We start from the raw sequence: 14426 nt of genomic DNA, 5'->3' as shown, positions 1-14426 counted from the left end.
ACTTCTAGCCTTCAGAACTGTGAGAGAATAAACCCATTTTTTTTTAAACATCTTTATTGGAGTATAATTGCTTTACAGTGTTGTGTTAGTTTCTGCTGTATAACTAAGAACCCCCCATTGTTTTTTTTTTTTTAATTAATTAATTAATTAATTTTACTTTTTTTTTTGCTGTGTTGGGTCTTCGTTTCTGTGCGAGGGCTTTCTCTAGTTGCGGCGAACGGGGGCCACTCTTCATCGCATTGCGCGGGCCTCTCACTGTCGCGGCCTCTCTTGTTGCGGAGCACAGGCTCCAGACGCGCAGGCTCAGTAGTTGTGGCTCACGGGCCCAGCTGCTCCGCGGCATGTGGGATCTTCCCAGACCAGGGCTCGAACCCGTGTTCCCTGCATTGGCAGGCAGATTCTCAACCACTGCTCCACCAGGGAAGCCCCCCCCCCCCCCCCCGCCATTTTTTTTAAACCATCCTGTTTGTGGTAATTTATTAAGGCAGCACCAAGAAACTAATTCCCTGGCTGACAGCCAGCAGGGACCTGAGCTCTACCAACAGCCACGTGAGGGAGCTTGAAAGAAGATCTTCTGAGGCCAACTAACAGCCAGGTTGAGTGAGTTTGGAGGCAGATCCTCCGCCAGTCCAGACTTGAGAGGATTGTAGCCCCAAGTGCCATCTTGATTGCATTCTTGCGAGAGACCTGGAGCCAGAGGTAGCTACCTAAGCCCTTCTTGGATTTCTTTTTTTTCTTTTTCTTAAAAAATTAGTTAATTAATTAATTTATTTTTGGCTGTGTTGGGTCTTCGTTGATGAACGGGGGCTTTCTCTAGTTGCGGCGAGCAGGGGCTACTCTTTGTTGCGGTGCGCAGGCTTCTCGCTGTGGTGGCTTCTCTTATTGTGGAGCACAGGCTCTAGGCACATGGGCTTCAGTAGTTGTGGCACGTGGGCTCGGTAGTTGTGGCTCACGGGCTCTAGAGCGCAGGCTCAGTAGCTGTGGCGCACGGGCTTAGTTGCTCCGCGGCATGTGGAATCTTCCCGGACCAGGGCTCGAACCTGTGTTCCCTGCGTTGGCAGGCGGATTCTTAACCACTGCGCCACCAAGGAAGTCTCTTCTTGGATTTCTGATGCACAGAAACTGTGAGGTAATAAATGTTTGTTGTTTTAAGCTGCAAAGCATAATTATACAGCAATAGATACCAAACAAATAAATACATATTCTTAATTTTGGGGGGGGGAATGGGAGAATAAACTAGAAACTAATGACAATGGTTAGTGATAGGAGGTGAGTGGGAACAGAGTGCAGGAAACAGGAAGGGAGAGCTTCCTCTGAATAAAACATTTGCAAGATTTGATTTTGAACCAGGTGAATGCTTTATACATTCAAAAAATAAAACTAGATAAGATGAAAAAAGCAAACTAAAATTATGCAAATGAAAATAACAAACCTAACAATATATCACATATATTGCACATCATTAAGAAGGGCCGTATTTATAAAGATAAAAAGAACTGCAAAGAAATCCTGAACTTAGAAGTTTTGCTGCTGGTATTAGTACTGAAGTATCAGCTCTTTTGTGTATATTGTAGGATAGAATAAATGAGTAAATATATTGATGCTGATGGGAACCAGCATTTTCCTGCATTTTTACCCCCGCCATGTTTACTGTTTTTGACATCATATTTCACATCTTTTTGTTAGTAACCAGGGTTTTCATTGTGGGAGAAAAAAGATATAAATATGGAAAGAGGAAGGCTAGAATGAACCTCGCAGTGTTGAATTTTTAATTGGTATCAGTATGAACTCATGATTTTAAAATATATTTGGGTAAAGACTATACGGTTTACTGTTTTATATCTATATGAATATATATACACTTGGTCCACTGAAAGGGCCTAGAAGAAATGACATTCCAGTAGCAAACACTCAGATCTAGTTTTCCAAGTACCATTTCCTCCTAAAAGGAACTAAGGTTTCTCTGCATAAGGCAGAGAAAATGCAAGGAGAGCTTAGGAGGTCCTCGGTCAGAAAGCAAGGTAATGTTCAAAGACTGATAGGATATATGTAAGGAAAAAGGAGCCGGGTAGGGGGCTTCCATGGCTCACAAAAGGGCAATTTGAGCACCACAAATAATAATGGTATTTGATTACAGTAATTTAATTAAATTGAATTTTAAAAGAATGCCAGAGTCCACACTGTTATTCAGAAGAAGGAGGAGGGGGAGGGGAATTGTGAAGGGGAGGAGAAACAAAAAAGAAAAGGAGAAAGGGGGGGCGGGAGTCCTCTTCTTTAGAAAGGAATGCCAGCTAATAAACGGAGAAGGAATGATAGAATCAGAAAATCTCCATTTTATAACGTTTGCGCTAAGTGTTTGCTACCCCTATTGGGTGAAAATACTCACCTGGTTTCAGCCTAGCACTGCAGATATTATCTGTTGCAGAGGGAGAGAGGATATTTGTGGAGAGAACTACCAGACCACCCTTGATCAAGTGATCAAGCTTGACGTCAGGGATAATAGGCCAAAAGGATACTGTGCCTGCTGATAGAAGTACACAGCACCACCTCCGACTTTTCTTACTAAAAAGTTTGACTTGAATCTAATCATGAAGAAACAATTCAATAAACCCATACTGATATAGTCTACAATTGGCCTGGACTTTTCATATATGTCAAAGTAATGAAACTGTAATGGAGCAGGACCCCATGGGGCCTTCCGGGGACAGGCCTTCCCGCATCTCCTCTGTTTTGGCTCCTCTCTGAAGAACCTAGATAATAGTATTTGATGCACACTTCCTGAGTTGTTTCGCAGAAGTGAACACCCCCCCCCCCACCCCCGCACCAACAAATGGAAGATGTTAATTACTTGACAACCCCTGTGAGCAACTAGCCCCAGGCCTTCTGGAGCCTGAGGACAGATACTGTTAACCCCTGTGACACCACCCTGCTACTTCACCGTCAGCCAGTCAGAGAACTGTGCACAAGCTAATCACATACCCTGCGACCCCCCTCCCTCACCTGGCTTTTAAAAGTGCTTTGCTGAAACCCTTTTGGGGAGTTTGTTGCTTTTAGGGCGTGAGTCGCCTGTCTCCTTGCGAGACCTTGAAATAAACATTTCTCTGCTCCAAACTCTGTTTCAGTTTGTTTGGCCTCGCTGTGCGTCCGCCCACGAACTTGCGTTAACAAAAGATTTTTTTAAATGTGAGAGTACTAGTACTAGGGTAGTAGACTAAAGGAGTTTGTATAGAGAGGCATGAAATCAAATGCAACGAATCCTGGGTAGATCTCGAACTGGAAAAAAAAAATGTGTGTGTGTGTGTGTGTGTGTGTGAGACCTTTAGGGACAACAAAGGAAATTTAAATATGGACAGTATATTGGATTTGACAGAAATGATATTTAATTTCTTGCATGTTCTAATGCCGAGGTATTTTGGGGGTGAAGCAGTGTTGTTTGCAACTTTCCAATGGTTCGGGGTGAAAAAAACCTATACAGTGAGAGAGGACGCAAATACTGTGAAATGTTAGCATTTAATTTAGTGCAGGGTATACTGTTCAAGTCTTCAGTCGGTTTATAAATTTTCACACTAAAAAGCTGGGTTTTTAAAAAAAAAAAAAAGGAGTGCAAGTTTACTTCCTTCTGATTGCAGAGGTTCACGTGAACAAAAAGAATTAGCACCCTGAGAAGGCTCTTCCGTGGCTCTTAAATTTCTCTTTCACCGCGGAGTTGACCTCGAGGCCGTCGGAGGCGTCACCGAGTCCGGGAAAGTTCCTACCCCCTCCACCGGCGAGACGGAGTCCCGCAGTCCCCTCCCTCTGCGGCCCCTCTCCGCCGGCTGCCGGGCGCGCGACCTGGGCGTGGCCTGTGCCGGGAGCGGCCAATGGGCGCCAAGGCTGCGGGCGGGGCCGCGCAGGGCGGGGCTGCGCGCGGGCCCCTGGGCCACCCCCGCCGCTCCCCAGCTTTTCCTCCAGTTCCCGTGCGGCCGCTGGAGTCGGTTGCTGCTGCGCCGGGGGAGTAGGAGGTGCAGGGCCGCCGCCACCCGGTAAGTGTCTGACTTCAAGGCCGGGACCGCGCTGGCCGCTCCGCGCCTGCTCCGGGTCGCCCCTCCTCCGGCCCGCCCTCCATTGCCCCGCGGCGCCCAGAACCACTGGGGCGGGACTCCCGGGCGCAACGCGGCGGCGCTGCCCCTCTGGTCGGCCGCGGTCCCGGAGAGCCCCGGCGCCGGCAGCCCTACCCAGGGGCCACCTCTGCTCTCCGGTTTGCTTGCGGGGCCTGGCTCGGTGGGGCGCGAGGTTCCGGGGTGGGCCCCGCTCCTCGGGCTGCAGCTGCCTGTGGCCCGGCGGGTTCTGCAGGAGCGCCGGCTCCTGGCCCTTATCACTCGGTGGCGTGGGGGGTGATTTCTCTTCCAGCGTCACCGAGATCAGGCGTGAGGCCCGTCCGGCATCTCGGCGTGTGTGCCCTTGCCGCCGAGGTGCGTTTCTCCTGACTCTGCATCCCTCACACCTGCGGTTCATTCAAGAGCGTGCAGCCCGGGCACCCGTGAGCTGCCTATTATGGGAAAAGGCTCTCTGTACTTTGAATTGCTCCTGGAACACACCAGGCTGGCTCATGTTGGCAAGGACCGGTCGAATTCATTTGCTCGGAAAGTTAATGCAGCTCTGGATTTTAGCGTAATTCTAGGTGTGAGTAATTTCGTGTAAAACAGTTGCAATGGCATTGTCCCTGCGCAGGAATAGCAAAACGTGTCCAACTGCCCTGCAAGAGTCTAGATTCGGCCTCCTCCTCTGGCGAGGAAAGTTGAAAGGCATGAATTCTCTTCTTGACTTTGCTGCTGCCAAGCTTTGTGACCATGGACTCAGTTAATTCACGTGAAATAAGATAAATTTCTAAGATTCCCTTCAAATCCCACGTGTCATTAGTCTGATGAGCTTATTTTTCGCCCCGTACCTTTAATAAGAATGAGAATTAGGAAAAAGCCATGAAAGGCAGCCCTGCGAGGAACAAAGAGTTATGAGTGCACAGAAGTTTAGAGACTGGATTGGGGTTTAAGATTGGGACTGAAAAGGGAGCACAGTAAAAGTGAAAGAACTTAGCCAAAATTAATTATATAAAAGAAACTTGGAAAGCTTTCGGAAGTTCCAGCAGCAATTACTGTTTTTAATTCCCTCTCTTTGTAGCTGTGTAGATGAGGTAAGGAGAAAATAAATGCTGTTATAGAAAATGTCGTAGAGAGGAATGTAACTTAGCATACATCTTAAGTGTAGGGAAAATCCTTTGTAGTTCTTAATTTGTATAGACATTTCTGCTCAGGAAACACTTTTTTTTGGTTGTTAAATAGATAAAAATTTTTGTACATCCTGCTCAGGAAAATCCTACCTGTATTTTGAATATGTCGATTTCCTACCCTCCCACCCACCGCATTTTATTGTATTCTTATTATTTGCGCCAAGATTTTTAACAGCCTTTGGTAAATAGCGTTTGGCTTTGTAGTACATAGAGGAAGGATCTGCTTTCCCTCAGGGAGAGCTCAGTTTGAGTACTTTATAGCTGTGTGACTAGGCACAGTCACTTTCTCTCTCTCAGGCTGTCTCTCCTCAATTGTGAAATGAGATAATGATACCTATTTCTTAGGGTTGTGAAGGTTAAATAAAATCTTTCATGTGGAAGACATGTAGCGATGCCTGACGTGTCGGGTATTAATAATCACAGTATTGTGTTCACAGTGCAGCGCAGAGAAGTGGTCTCTGGGTTTTAGTTTGGCTAGAAGGTAGGGCCCCAAGAGGAGAACAAAGTGACAAATGATCAGTATCCATTTCCCCTGCCGGATGCTGGAACTTTTGCAGGTTGTAAGCCCTTCCTTCCCTGAGTCTCAGGCTGAGCTACTGCTCAGACACTAGTGATCGCTAAGGGACACATCAATCTCCCTGACTGTGTTGGCCTGTTAGTCTTGACACTTGACTAGAGTTGGGATTTTTCCCAAAAATCAAGCTAGCAAGTTAAGGAATCTCAAAGAGAGATCAAAACAAAGAAATGGTTTAGTTTAGTGAACGGAGATTTCAGCCCAAGGTAACTGAAGCCCTTCACCGCTTGCCGTGGCCAGTACAGCTTACTGGACATACGGTCTCCTCTTTCAGTATTAACCAGAACCTTTTCTTGTTTAGATGTTTGACCACTTACTGATACTCTCTGGTTGTTATTTAAACCAAATTATTCTTCATTTGACTCTGCAAACAGTAACCTGGGAAGGCACGGTAGTCTTAACTGCTCAGGAATCTAGTCGTAGCTTTGGGAAAGGAAAAGAGAAGAGCCCCAAAGTTAATTTACCCTCATCTTAGTTAACTTTTAGACATTGTAGTGAATAGACTGTACTTTCTTACAGTTTAACCAGGGATACTGGAGGGGGGACCCTTGTTTGTGGAAGATAAGTTATTGTGGGGTAATATCTGAATAGGAACTAATGGGTGTGTGCTTCATCCCACGTGATTCAAAACCCTGGGAGGCAATTCCACAACAAGGTCGAGCTCTACTTGAGTAGTTGCATATGAGTATAACCCAGAACCTCTGGGTTTTAATATTATAACTAACTAAAAATCTAATATCAAAACCAGCAGAAGAAAAAGTAGCCAAATCTCATTAAACTTAAACTGGCAAAAGTATTGGCAGGAAATCAGAAAGTTAATGGGTGAGATGGCATGAAGTCATATGACAATATAGTTTTTTTTTTTTTTAATAAATTTATTTTTTGCTGCGTTGGGTCTTCGTTGCGGTGCGCGGGCTTCTCATTGCTTTGGCTTCTCTTGTTGCGGAGCGCGGGCTCTAGGCTCACGGGCTGAGTAGCTGTGGCTCGTGGGCTCTAGAGCGCAGGCTCAGTAGTTGTGGTGCACGGGCTTTGTTGCTCCGCGGCATGTGGGATCTTCCCGGACCAGGGCTCGAACCCGTGTCCCCTGCATTGGCAGGCAGACTCTCAACCACTGCGCCACCAGGGAAGCCCGCAAGCGAATTCTTAACCACTGCACCACCAGGGACGCCTCCCGACGACATAGTTTTTTAAAAATGTTTCTAATTAGAGATCAGAAGTTATAATCCCATTCCGAATAACGTTTTTGCTGACATTTTAGAGGATATCTTGTGTGTGTGTGTCTATTTTGTACGTATACATTTATGTATACACTGTAAGGAAAAAAATCTCTACTAAATAGGATGAATGCAAAGAAGAATCGGCTATAATGTCATCACTACCTAATCAGCTACCTAATTTTAAGTGATACGTGTTCCAAGGCCGTCATTTATTTGACTCATTGATGCTTGGGATTTCCCTCATTCAGTGGCTGGGGCCCTGTGTGTGTACTTTTAAGAAGCTCCTCAGCCAGGTTAGGAACTACTAATAAGGAGTCCTGTGTCCCACGCAGATGCTTGATGCATGTATAGTCGTATCACAGCCAAGAAAATAAGAATCATAGAGGCCAGGGGGAGGGGGAATGGAGAGGAAATGCTTAATGGTTTCCTTTTGGGGTGATGGAGTATTTTGGGGCTAGATAGAGATGGCGGTTGTACAAAATTGGAATGTACTAAGTGCCACTGAATTATTTGCTAAAATGGTTTATTTAGTTTTTCTTTGTTTGTTTTTGGCTGTACTGCGCGGCTTGTGGGATCTTAGTTCCTCGACCAGGGGACCAGGGATTGAACCCTGGCCCGGTGAGTGAAAGCTCCCAGTCCTAACCACTGGACCATCAGGGAATTCCCTGGTTTATTTTGTAGTACGTGAATTTCACCTCAGTAAAAAACTCTGGGAAAAAATACGAATACTATCTTTGTATACTGTGTATTGGAAAAATTAATTATAACTGTTCAGATTGACTACTTTCTGAATATATATTTTTCTGTTAAGACTTTTCTCTTAAAGCACATTTTCAGTTTCTAAGGTACATCTTATCAGTAGTACCTTTTCGAAGGTGCTTGGTAATATTTTCTCCTTAATTAAAATGCCATCACAACTTTTTGATCATGTACAGCCTCAGGTGGTAGCAGAAAGAACACTAAACTTGGGATCAAAGCATTTGGGGGTTGGAGGTCCACTTCTGCCCCATCAGACATGTGGCCTTGGACAAGTTGCCTTCCTGAAACTGGGTTTCCTTGTCTCTTTTTCTGTCCTATCCCAAACTTGTGGGGGGATCCACTGAAATCATTTATGTTGAACACTTTTGTAACGGCAAGTTACAGTGCTTCCAGACGCCACTGTTAACGTAGTTATTGTTTTGCTTTTTTTTTTTTTTTTAAGAAATTCACGTTCTTTTATTTATTTATTTATTTATTTATGACTGTGTTGAGTCTTCGTTTCTGTGCGAGGGCTTTCTCTAGTTGCGGCAAGTGGGGACCACTCTTCATCGCGGTGCGCGGGCCTCTCACCATCGCGGCCCCTCTTGTTGCGGAGCACAGGCTCCAGACGCGCAGGCTCAGTAATTGTGGCTCACGGGCCCAGTTGCTCCGTGGCATGTGGGATCCTCCCAGACCAGGGCTCGAACCCGTGTCCCCTGCATTGGCAGGCAGATTCTCAACCACTGCGCCACCAGGGAAGCCCTATTGTTTTGCTTTTTAACTTGGACTCAGCAAAACCCAAGAATGGGTTGAGGACAGTAATGAATTATTGGATTTATTATTAATGTGTTTTATAGTCTGTAACTTATAGTGTTAATCGTTCCCTTAGTTTTGAATTTAGTAAGGCTAAGAATTAAGCACAGATATTAAACATTTTCAAGGCTAATAGTGAGATGAGTTTTGGGGAGCAGGACTTGTTCTTTGGTACTGAAATACATAAAACATGATGATTTTTTAAGTTCCATGCTCAGGGAGCCTTCTACCTTAGTCATCTGTAACCACTCTGAATTTGGTTAATGTCTGTAGATGAGGAACAGATATCTGTATGTCTGTTAGGGTCCTTTTTGAGTTCCTTTGTTTTCTCTTGGTGTAAGGAAGCCCCTTGGCCATCTTGTGAAGTGACGTTCTTGGCAGTAGTGACTTGTGGTAGGTCTCCTGGGAAATACAGACTTGGGAACACTCCCCAAACGTGCGAAGTAAAAACATTGGGCATATTGCTTGCCAATGACTATAGTAAATTAGAATTTTATTTTAAACTGACAAGAATTAGAGTTGATAGTATATACAGAGAAGTGTGCTAATTTCCATGTTTCTCCTGTTAATTGGCGCAAGGCCAGATTTGCCGACTGAAATCGCATAAAACTGCAGAACACGTAATGAATGTGGGGGGCCTGGCTGTGGCAGGTGCGTGCATATATGTCACAGTGAGTGAGGACCTGTACAAGGAAGGGAGGATGGAAGGCAACATTTGTGTCTTTTTTTTTTTTAATAGATCTTTATTGGAGTATAATTGCTTCACAATATTGTATGAATATTGTGAATTTTGAATATTGTGAATTTGTTGTCCAAACAACATCTGGAGAATTACCATATGACCCAGCAATCCCACCACTGGGCATATACCCTGAGAAAACCATAATTCAAAAAGAGTCATGTACCACAGTGTTCATTGCAGCACTATTTACAATAGCCAGGACATGGAACAAACCTAAATGTCAATCGACAGATGAATGGATAAAGAAGATGTAGCACATATATACAATGGAATGTTACTCAGCCATAAAAGGAAACAAAATTGAGTTATTTGTAGTGAGGTGGATGGACCTAGAGTCTGTCATACAGAGTGAAGTAAGTCAGAAAGAGAAAAACAAATACCATATGCTGACATATATATGGAATCTAAAAAAAAAAATGGTACTGATGACCTAGTTGCAGGGCAGGAATAAAGAGGTAGACATAGAGAATGGACTTGAGACATGGGGTGGGAGGACGAAGCTGGGGCGAAGTGAGAGTAGCGTCGACATATATACGCTACGGAATGTAAAATAGTTGGCTGGTGGGAAGCAGCAGCATAGCACAGGGAGATCGGCTCAGGGCTTTGCAAGGACCTAGAGGACCTAGAGGGGTGGGATAGGGAGGGTGGGAGGGAGGCTCAAGAGGGAAGGGATATGGGGACATGTGTATGCATATGGCTGATTGGCTTTGTTGTTTGCAAGGAGACAGGCGGCTCACGCCCTAAAAGCAACAAACTCCCCAAAAGGGTTTCAGCAAAGCACGTTTAAAAGCCAGGTGACGGAGCGGGGTCACAGGGTATGTGATTAGCTTGTGCACTGTTGTTGTTTGTTCCTATTAGCATTTTCTTAATTGTTTTGGATTTGTTTTTGTGGGTCTTTTTTTTTATGTTTCCTGCTTAGAGAAGTTTCTTTAGCATTTGTTGTAAAGCTGGTTTGGTGGTGCTGAATTCTCTTAGCTTTTGCTTGTCTGAAAAGCTTTTGATTTCTCTGTTGAATCTGAATGAGATCCTTGATGGGTAGAGTAATCTTGGTTGTAGGTTTTTCTCTTTCATCACTTTAAGTATATCCTGCCACTCCCTTCTGGCCTGCAGAGTTTCCTCTGAAAAATCAGCTGATAACCTTATGGGGATTCCTTTGTATGTTATTTTTTGTTTTTCCCTTGTTGCTTTTAATATTTTTTCTTTGAATTTAATTTTTGCTAGTTTGATTAGTATGTGTCTTGGTGTGTTTTTCCTAGGGTTTATCCTGTATGGGACTCTCTGTGCTTCCTGGACTTGGGTGACTATTTCCTTTCGCATGTTAGGGAAGTTTTTGACTATCGTCTCTTCAAATATTTTCTCAGATCCTTTTTTTTTCTCTTCTTCTTCTGGGACCCCTATATTCGAACGTTGGTGCGTTTAGTGTTGTCCCAGAGATCTCTGAGATTGTCTTCAGTTCTTTTCGTCCTATTTTCTTTATTTTGCTCCTTGGCAGTTGTTTCCACCGTTTTGTCTTCCAGCTCACTTATTCGTTCTGCCTCAGTTATTCTGTTATTGATTCCTTCTAGTGTATTTTTCACTTCAGTTATTGTGTTGTTCATCTCTGTTTGTTTGTTCTTTAGTTCTTCTAGATCTTTATTAAACGTTTCTTGTATTTTCTCATCCGTGCCTCCATTCTATTTCCGAGATTCTGGATCATCTTTACTATCATTACTCTGAATTCTTTTTCAGGTAGATTGCCTGTTTCCTCTTCATTTATTTGGTCTTGTAGGTTTTTACCTTGCTCCGTCATCTGTGATATATTTTTTTGCTGTCTCTTTTTTTTTTTTTTTTTTAAATGAGTGGGATTGTGTTCCTGTCTTACTGGTTGTTTGGCCTGAGGCTTCCAACACTAGGGTTTGTAGGCTATTGGGTAGAGCTGGGTCTTGGTGCTGAGATGAGGAACTCCGTGAGACCTCACTCCGATGAATATTCCCTGGAGTTTGAGGTTCTCTGTTAGTCCAGTGGTTCAGACTTGGACCTCCCACCGCAGGAGCTTCGGCCCAACTTCTGGGCTTGTGAACCAGGGTCCCGCAAGCCACCTGGGGTGGCAAAAAAAAAAAAGTAAAAAATAAAATTAGACTAGGAAACTAACAGATATGTTAGGAAGAATATAAAAATAAAAATATAGACGAATCAACAACCGGAAGGTGCATCTTTACCACAATAATAAATAAAGAGGAGGAGGGAAAAGAAAAAAAGCAAGTGTGGGGGAAGTCCTTGGCTGTGGAGGGCGGGGCCTAAGCAAGGGCGAGGTTTGGGCGGTGGGCGGGACCAATGCTCAGGACCCACAGGGCTGGAAAAGGCCCTGGGGGCTGTGGGGAACAGAAGGGGCCTAGGCATGCCCCCCACCCCTGGTCTCAGAGGGCAGGGGACCTCACCTGGGAGCCCCGCAGGCTCCCCGGGCCCGAGTGGCCAGGGCAAGCGCCCTCCACTCCTCTCGCTTCTCCTGCATGGCTCTTTCAGCCTGCCGCTCCTGATCTCCCCAGCCTCCCTCCTATGCCCCCAGGACCCACGTGGCCTGGATGGGGTTTGGAGGGGGCGGTACCGGCCTGGGAGCTCAGCAGGCTCCCGGGGCCTGAGTGGGCAGGGCAACCGCCCTCCGCTCCAATCCCGCCTGCCTCTCCTGATCTCCTGGCCTCAGGGACACCGATCCTGTCTGGCCACCACTCCTCCTCCCCCCTCAGTCCCCCTACGTCCTACTGGTTCACTTTGGGGTTCCTCCCGTCTCCTTGAGCGTCAGAATCTCCCACCAGCGGCCGGCAGGCGCCCTAGTTGTGGGGAGACGCTAACTCTGCGTCCTCTCACACCGCTACCTTGACTCCACCTCCCCTGAGTGTCTTTTTTATATTTAATTTCCGCAGTAGGCGTGAGTAAAGGTGTGGACTCTCCCCCTAATTGGTTGTATTGGCTGCTTTAGTTATGATGATGATGATGATGATGGAGAATTTAAAAACCTAGAGGTTAACAGCAACTTTCCTAAGAAGGAGGTGATGAGGCTCTGACCCCGTAGTCTGCCTCGTTCCTTCATCCCAAGCCGCCTCACAGCTAGTAACGTAACATGAGTAAGAGAAGGGAGCTAACGTTTATAAACTAGAGGAACATTTTGGACATTTTAAGTAATTATTATTTTAGCTTGGGACACTGGGTTGCAACATTTTTCTGCTTCTGTGTATCTGAAAGACTCCAGTACCTCCTGGGAGGGACTCACTAAGACAGTGGCAAGCAAGTAGCAAATATTTATTAAGTGAAGAACAGATTTAAGATAACACGGACTACCCAGAAAATCACCTCCATCACACTACATGAATCACACGCATATCAAGGTATCAATATATCGGCTTATTTAAGGCCTGGGTGAGAATTAAGACAACTGATCAGGTGATTTGGGGTTTAGGAAATAGGGGTGCTTTGCTTTATAAGGTGAGGCTCATCTTGGGAATTGTGCATGTGTGGGTGGGGACAGGGTTCAGGGGTAGCACCTGGTAGCGCTCACTCCAAGTGAAACACACGCCTGTGTGAGAAGTTACAGCACTGAAACACCTTACTTTTGTGTCCAGGAAAAACCCTGTTGGAGGCCATGCGTCTGTGAACAAAGAAGGGACAGCGGTGAGCATGTCAGCCCTGAACTGGAAGCCCTTCGTGTACGGAGGCCTGGCCTCCATCACAGCGGAGTGCGGTAAGGAGCCCAGGGTGGAGGCCGGTCAGCTGCCTGCTGCACGTGATGAGGCTGAAACTTCTGGGTGTGATCATTGGGTGTCATAAAAGACTTATGGTGTGAACGTAGTTCAAGCACAGAATGTGAGATTATGAAACACTTAATCTCAGAATTCAAAATTTCTTTCTTCCTTTGGGATACTTTTAAGACAAAATAGTGTCTTTGGCTGCTTATTAGCAGTTTAGGGTTCAAAGTTCAGTGGGGAGACAGTTGGACCTGTTGCTCAAACGGAAGTTTCATGAATCATTGTTGGATGCCATCTGTCCCCGTTCTCCTTGTCCTTGTCCCCGCTTCATCGCTGTTAAAACATTTGGCTTCAAAAGAGGTTTAGGGAGTCCCAAGGCCTTCCTGGGCCGGAGGCGAGTGACTGTCATCGTGCCATCATGTTCTCATGGGGCCTGTTGTTCATGTCCTGCTGGTGACTTCCTCATCAGCTCGGTTCCAGTCGGATCCTATTTGTTCCTTTGTTTATTCCCCGGATCATTCATTCAGCACACGATGATTGACGGGAATTCCCTGGCGTCAATGGTGAGGACTCTGCACTTTCACTGCCTGAGGGCCAGGGTTCAATCCCTGGTTGGGGAACTAAGATCCCACAAGCTGTGTGGCGTGGCCAAAACCAAAACAAAACACATGTTGATTGAGATACTGCCAAGTGCCAGGTGCTGGGCTGAGCCGCAGCTGTCCTGGGACAGAGGCTGCGCCTGAGGAGCCAGTGGGGACCGGGGCTGAGGGGTTGAGGCACGTTAACCACCGACCCACCCACCATTGGCTTAGGCTCCCCGTATAGATTCACTGACACAGTGACTCAAGGTTACTGTGTATGGGTTTATATGTTTGGATGGACTATCTCTTAGGCACTACATTAAACATTTTTACCTACATTAACAGAGGCACTTTTAGGCTGTAACACACAGGTGAGAAACTCCTTTAGAAAACGCATTTATCTCCGTTCACGTTGAACCCCATATCAGCCTTCACGTGTGTGAAAAATAGTAACTTACATTTTATTTTTATTTTATTATTATTATTATTTCTTGGCTGCGCTGCGCAGCTTGCGGGATCTAAGTTCCCTGACGAGGGGTTGAACCCGGGCCCCAGCAGTGAAAGTGCCGAGTCCTAACCACTGGACTGCCAGGGAGTTCCCAGTAACTTATATTTTAAGATGGATTTCCTGTTTGTGTAAATCATTCCATGTACCTACCTTTGACAGCACTGCAGCCTCCTCAAATCCTAGGTAGAATAAGATGGGACATAAATAAAAATGTACAGAAAACACAGTTATGCATTTTTAAAAAGATTTAAAAAAATCTTTTGGTTCC

The 14426-nt window shown here is 45.5% G+C and overlaps 1 protein-coding gene across 6 annotated transcripts in view; it reads left to right on the top strand.

The window, feature by feature from the left end:
- Nucleotides 1–3873: 3873 nt before the first annotated feature.
- Nucleotides 3874–14426, top strand: part of SLC25A30 (solute carrier family 25 member 30) — a 29675-nt gene continuing 19122 nt past the window's right edge. For 4 of the 6 annotated variants that reach the window (XR_014236952.1, XM_082365674.1, XM_082365670.1 and 1 more), the window contains exons 1-2: nt 3874–4022; nt 12947–13065. Coding sequence is in view for 5 of the 6 variants with exons in the window: in XM_082365674.1 (XP_082221800.1) it covers nt 13002–13065 (64 nt within the window). In the remaining variant the exon portion in view is untranslated. Of the gene's footprint in view, nt 4023–4082; nt 4238–4389; nt 4452–12946; nt 13066–14426 lie in introns of those variants that run through there. The other 2 variants (XM_082365671.1, XM_082365672.1) reach the window with 2 other exon arrangements.

Source organism: Balaenoptera borealis (assembly GCF_965194805.1).
Source record: "Balaenoptera borealis genome assembly, chromosome: 18".
Classification (NCBI taxonomy): domain Eukaryota; kingdom Metazoa; phylum Chordata; class Mammalia; order Artiodactyla; family Balaenopteridae; genus Balaenoptera; species Balaenoptera borealis.
The sequence above is the reverse complement of the archived record's forward strand: the minus strand, read 5'-3'. Positions and strand labels throughout refer to the sequence as shown.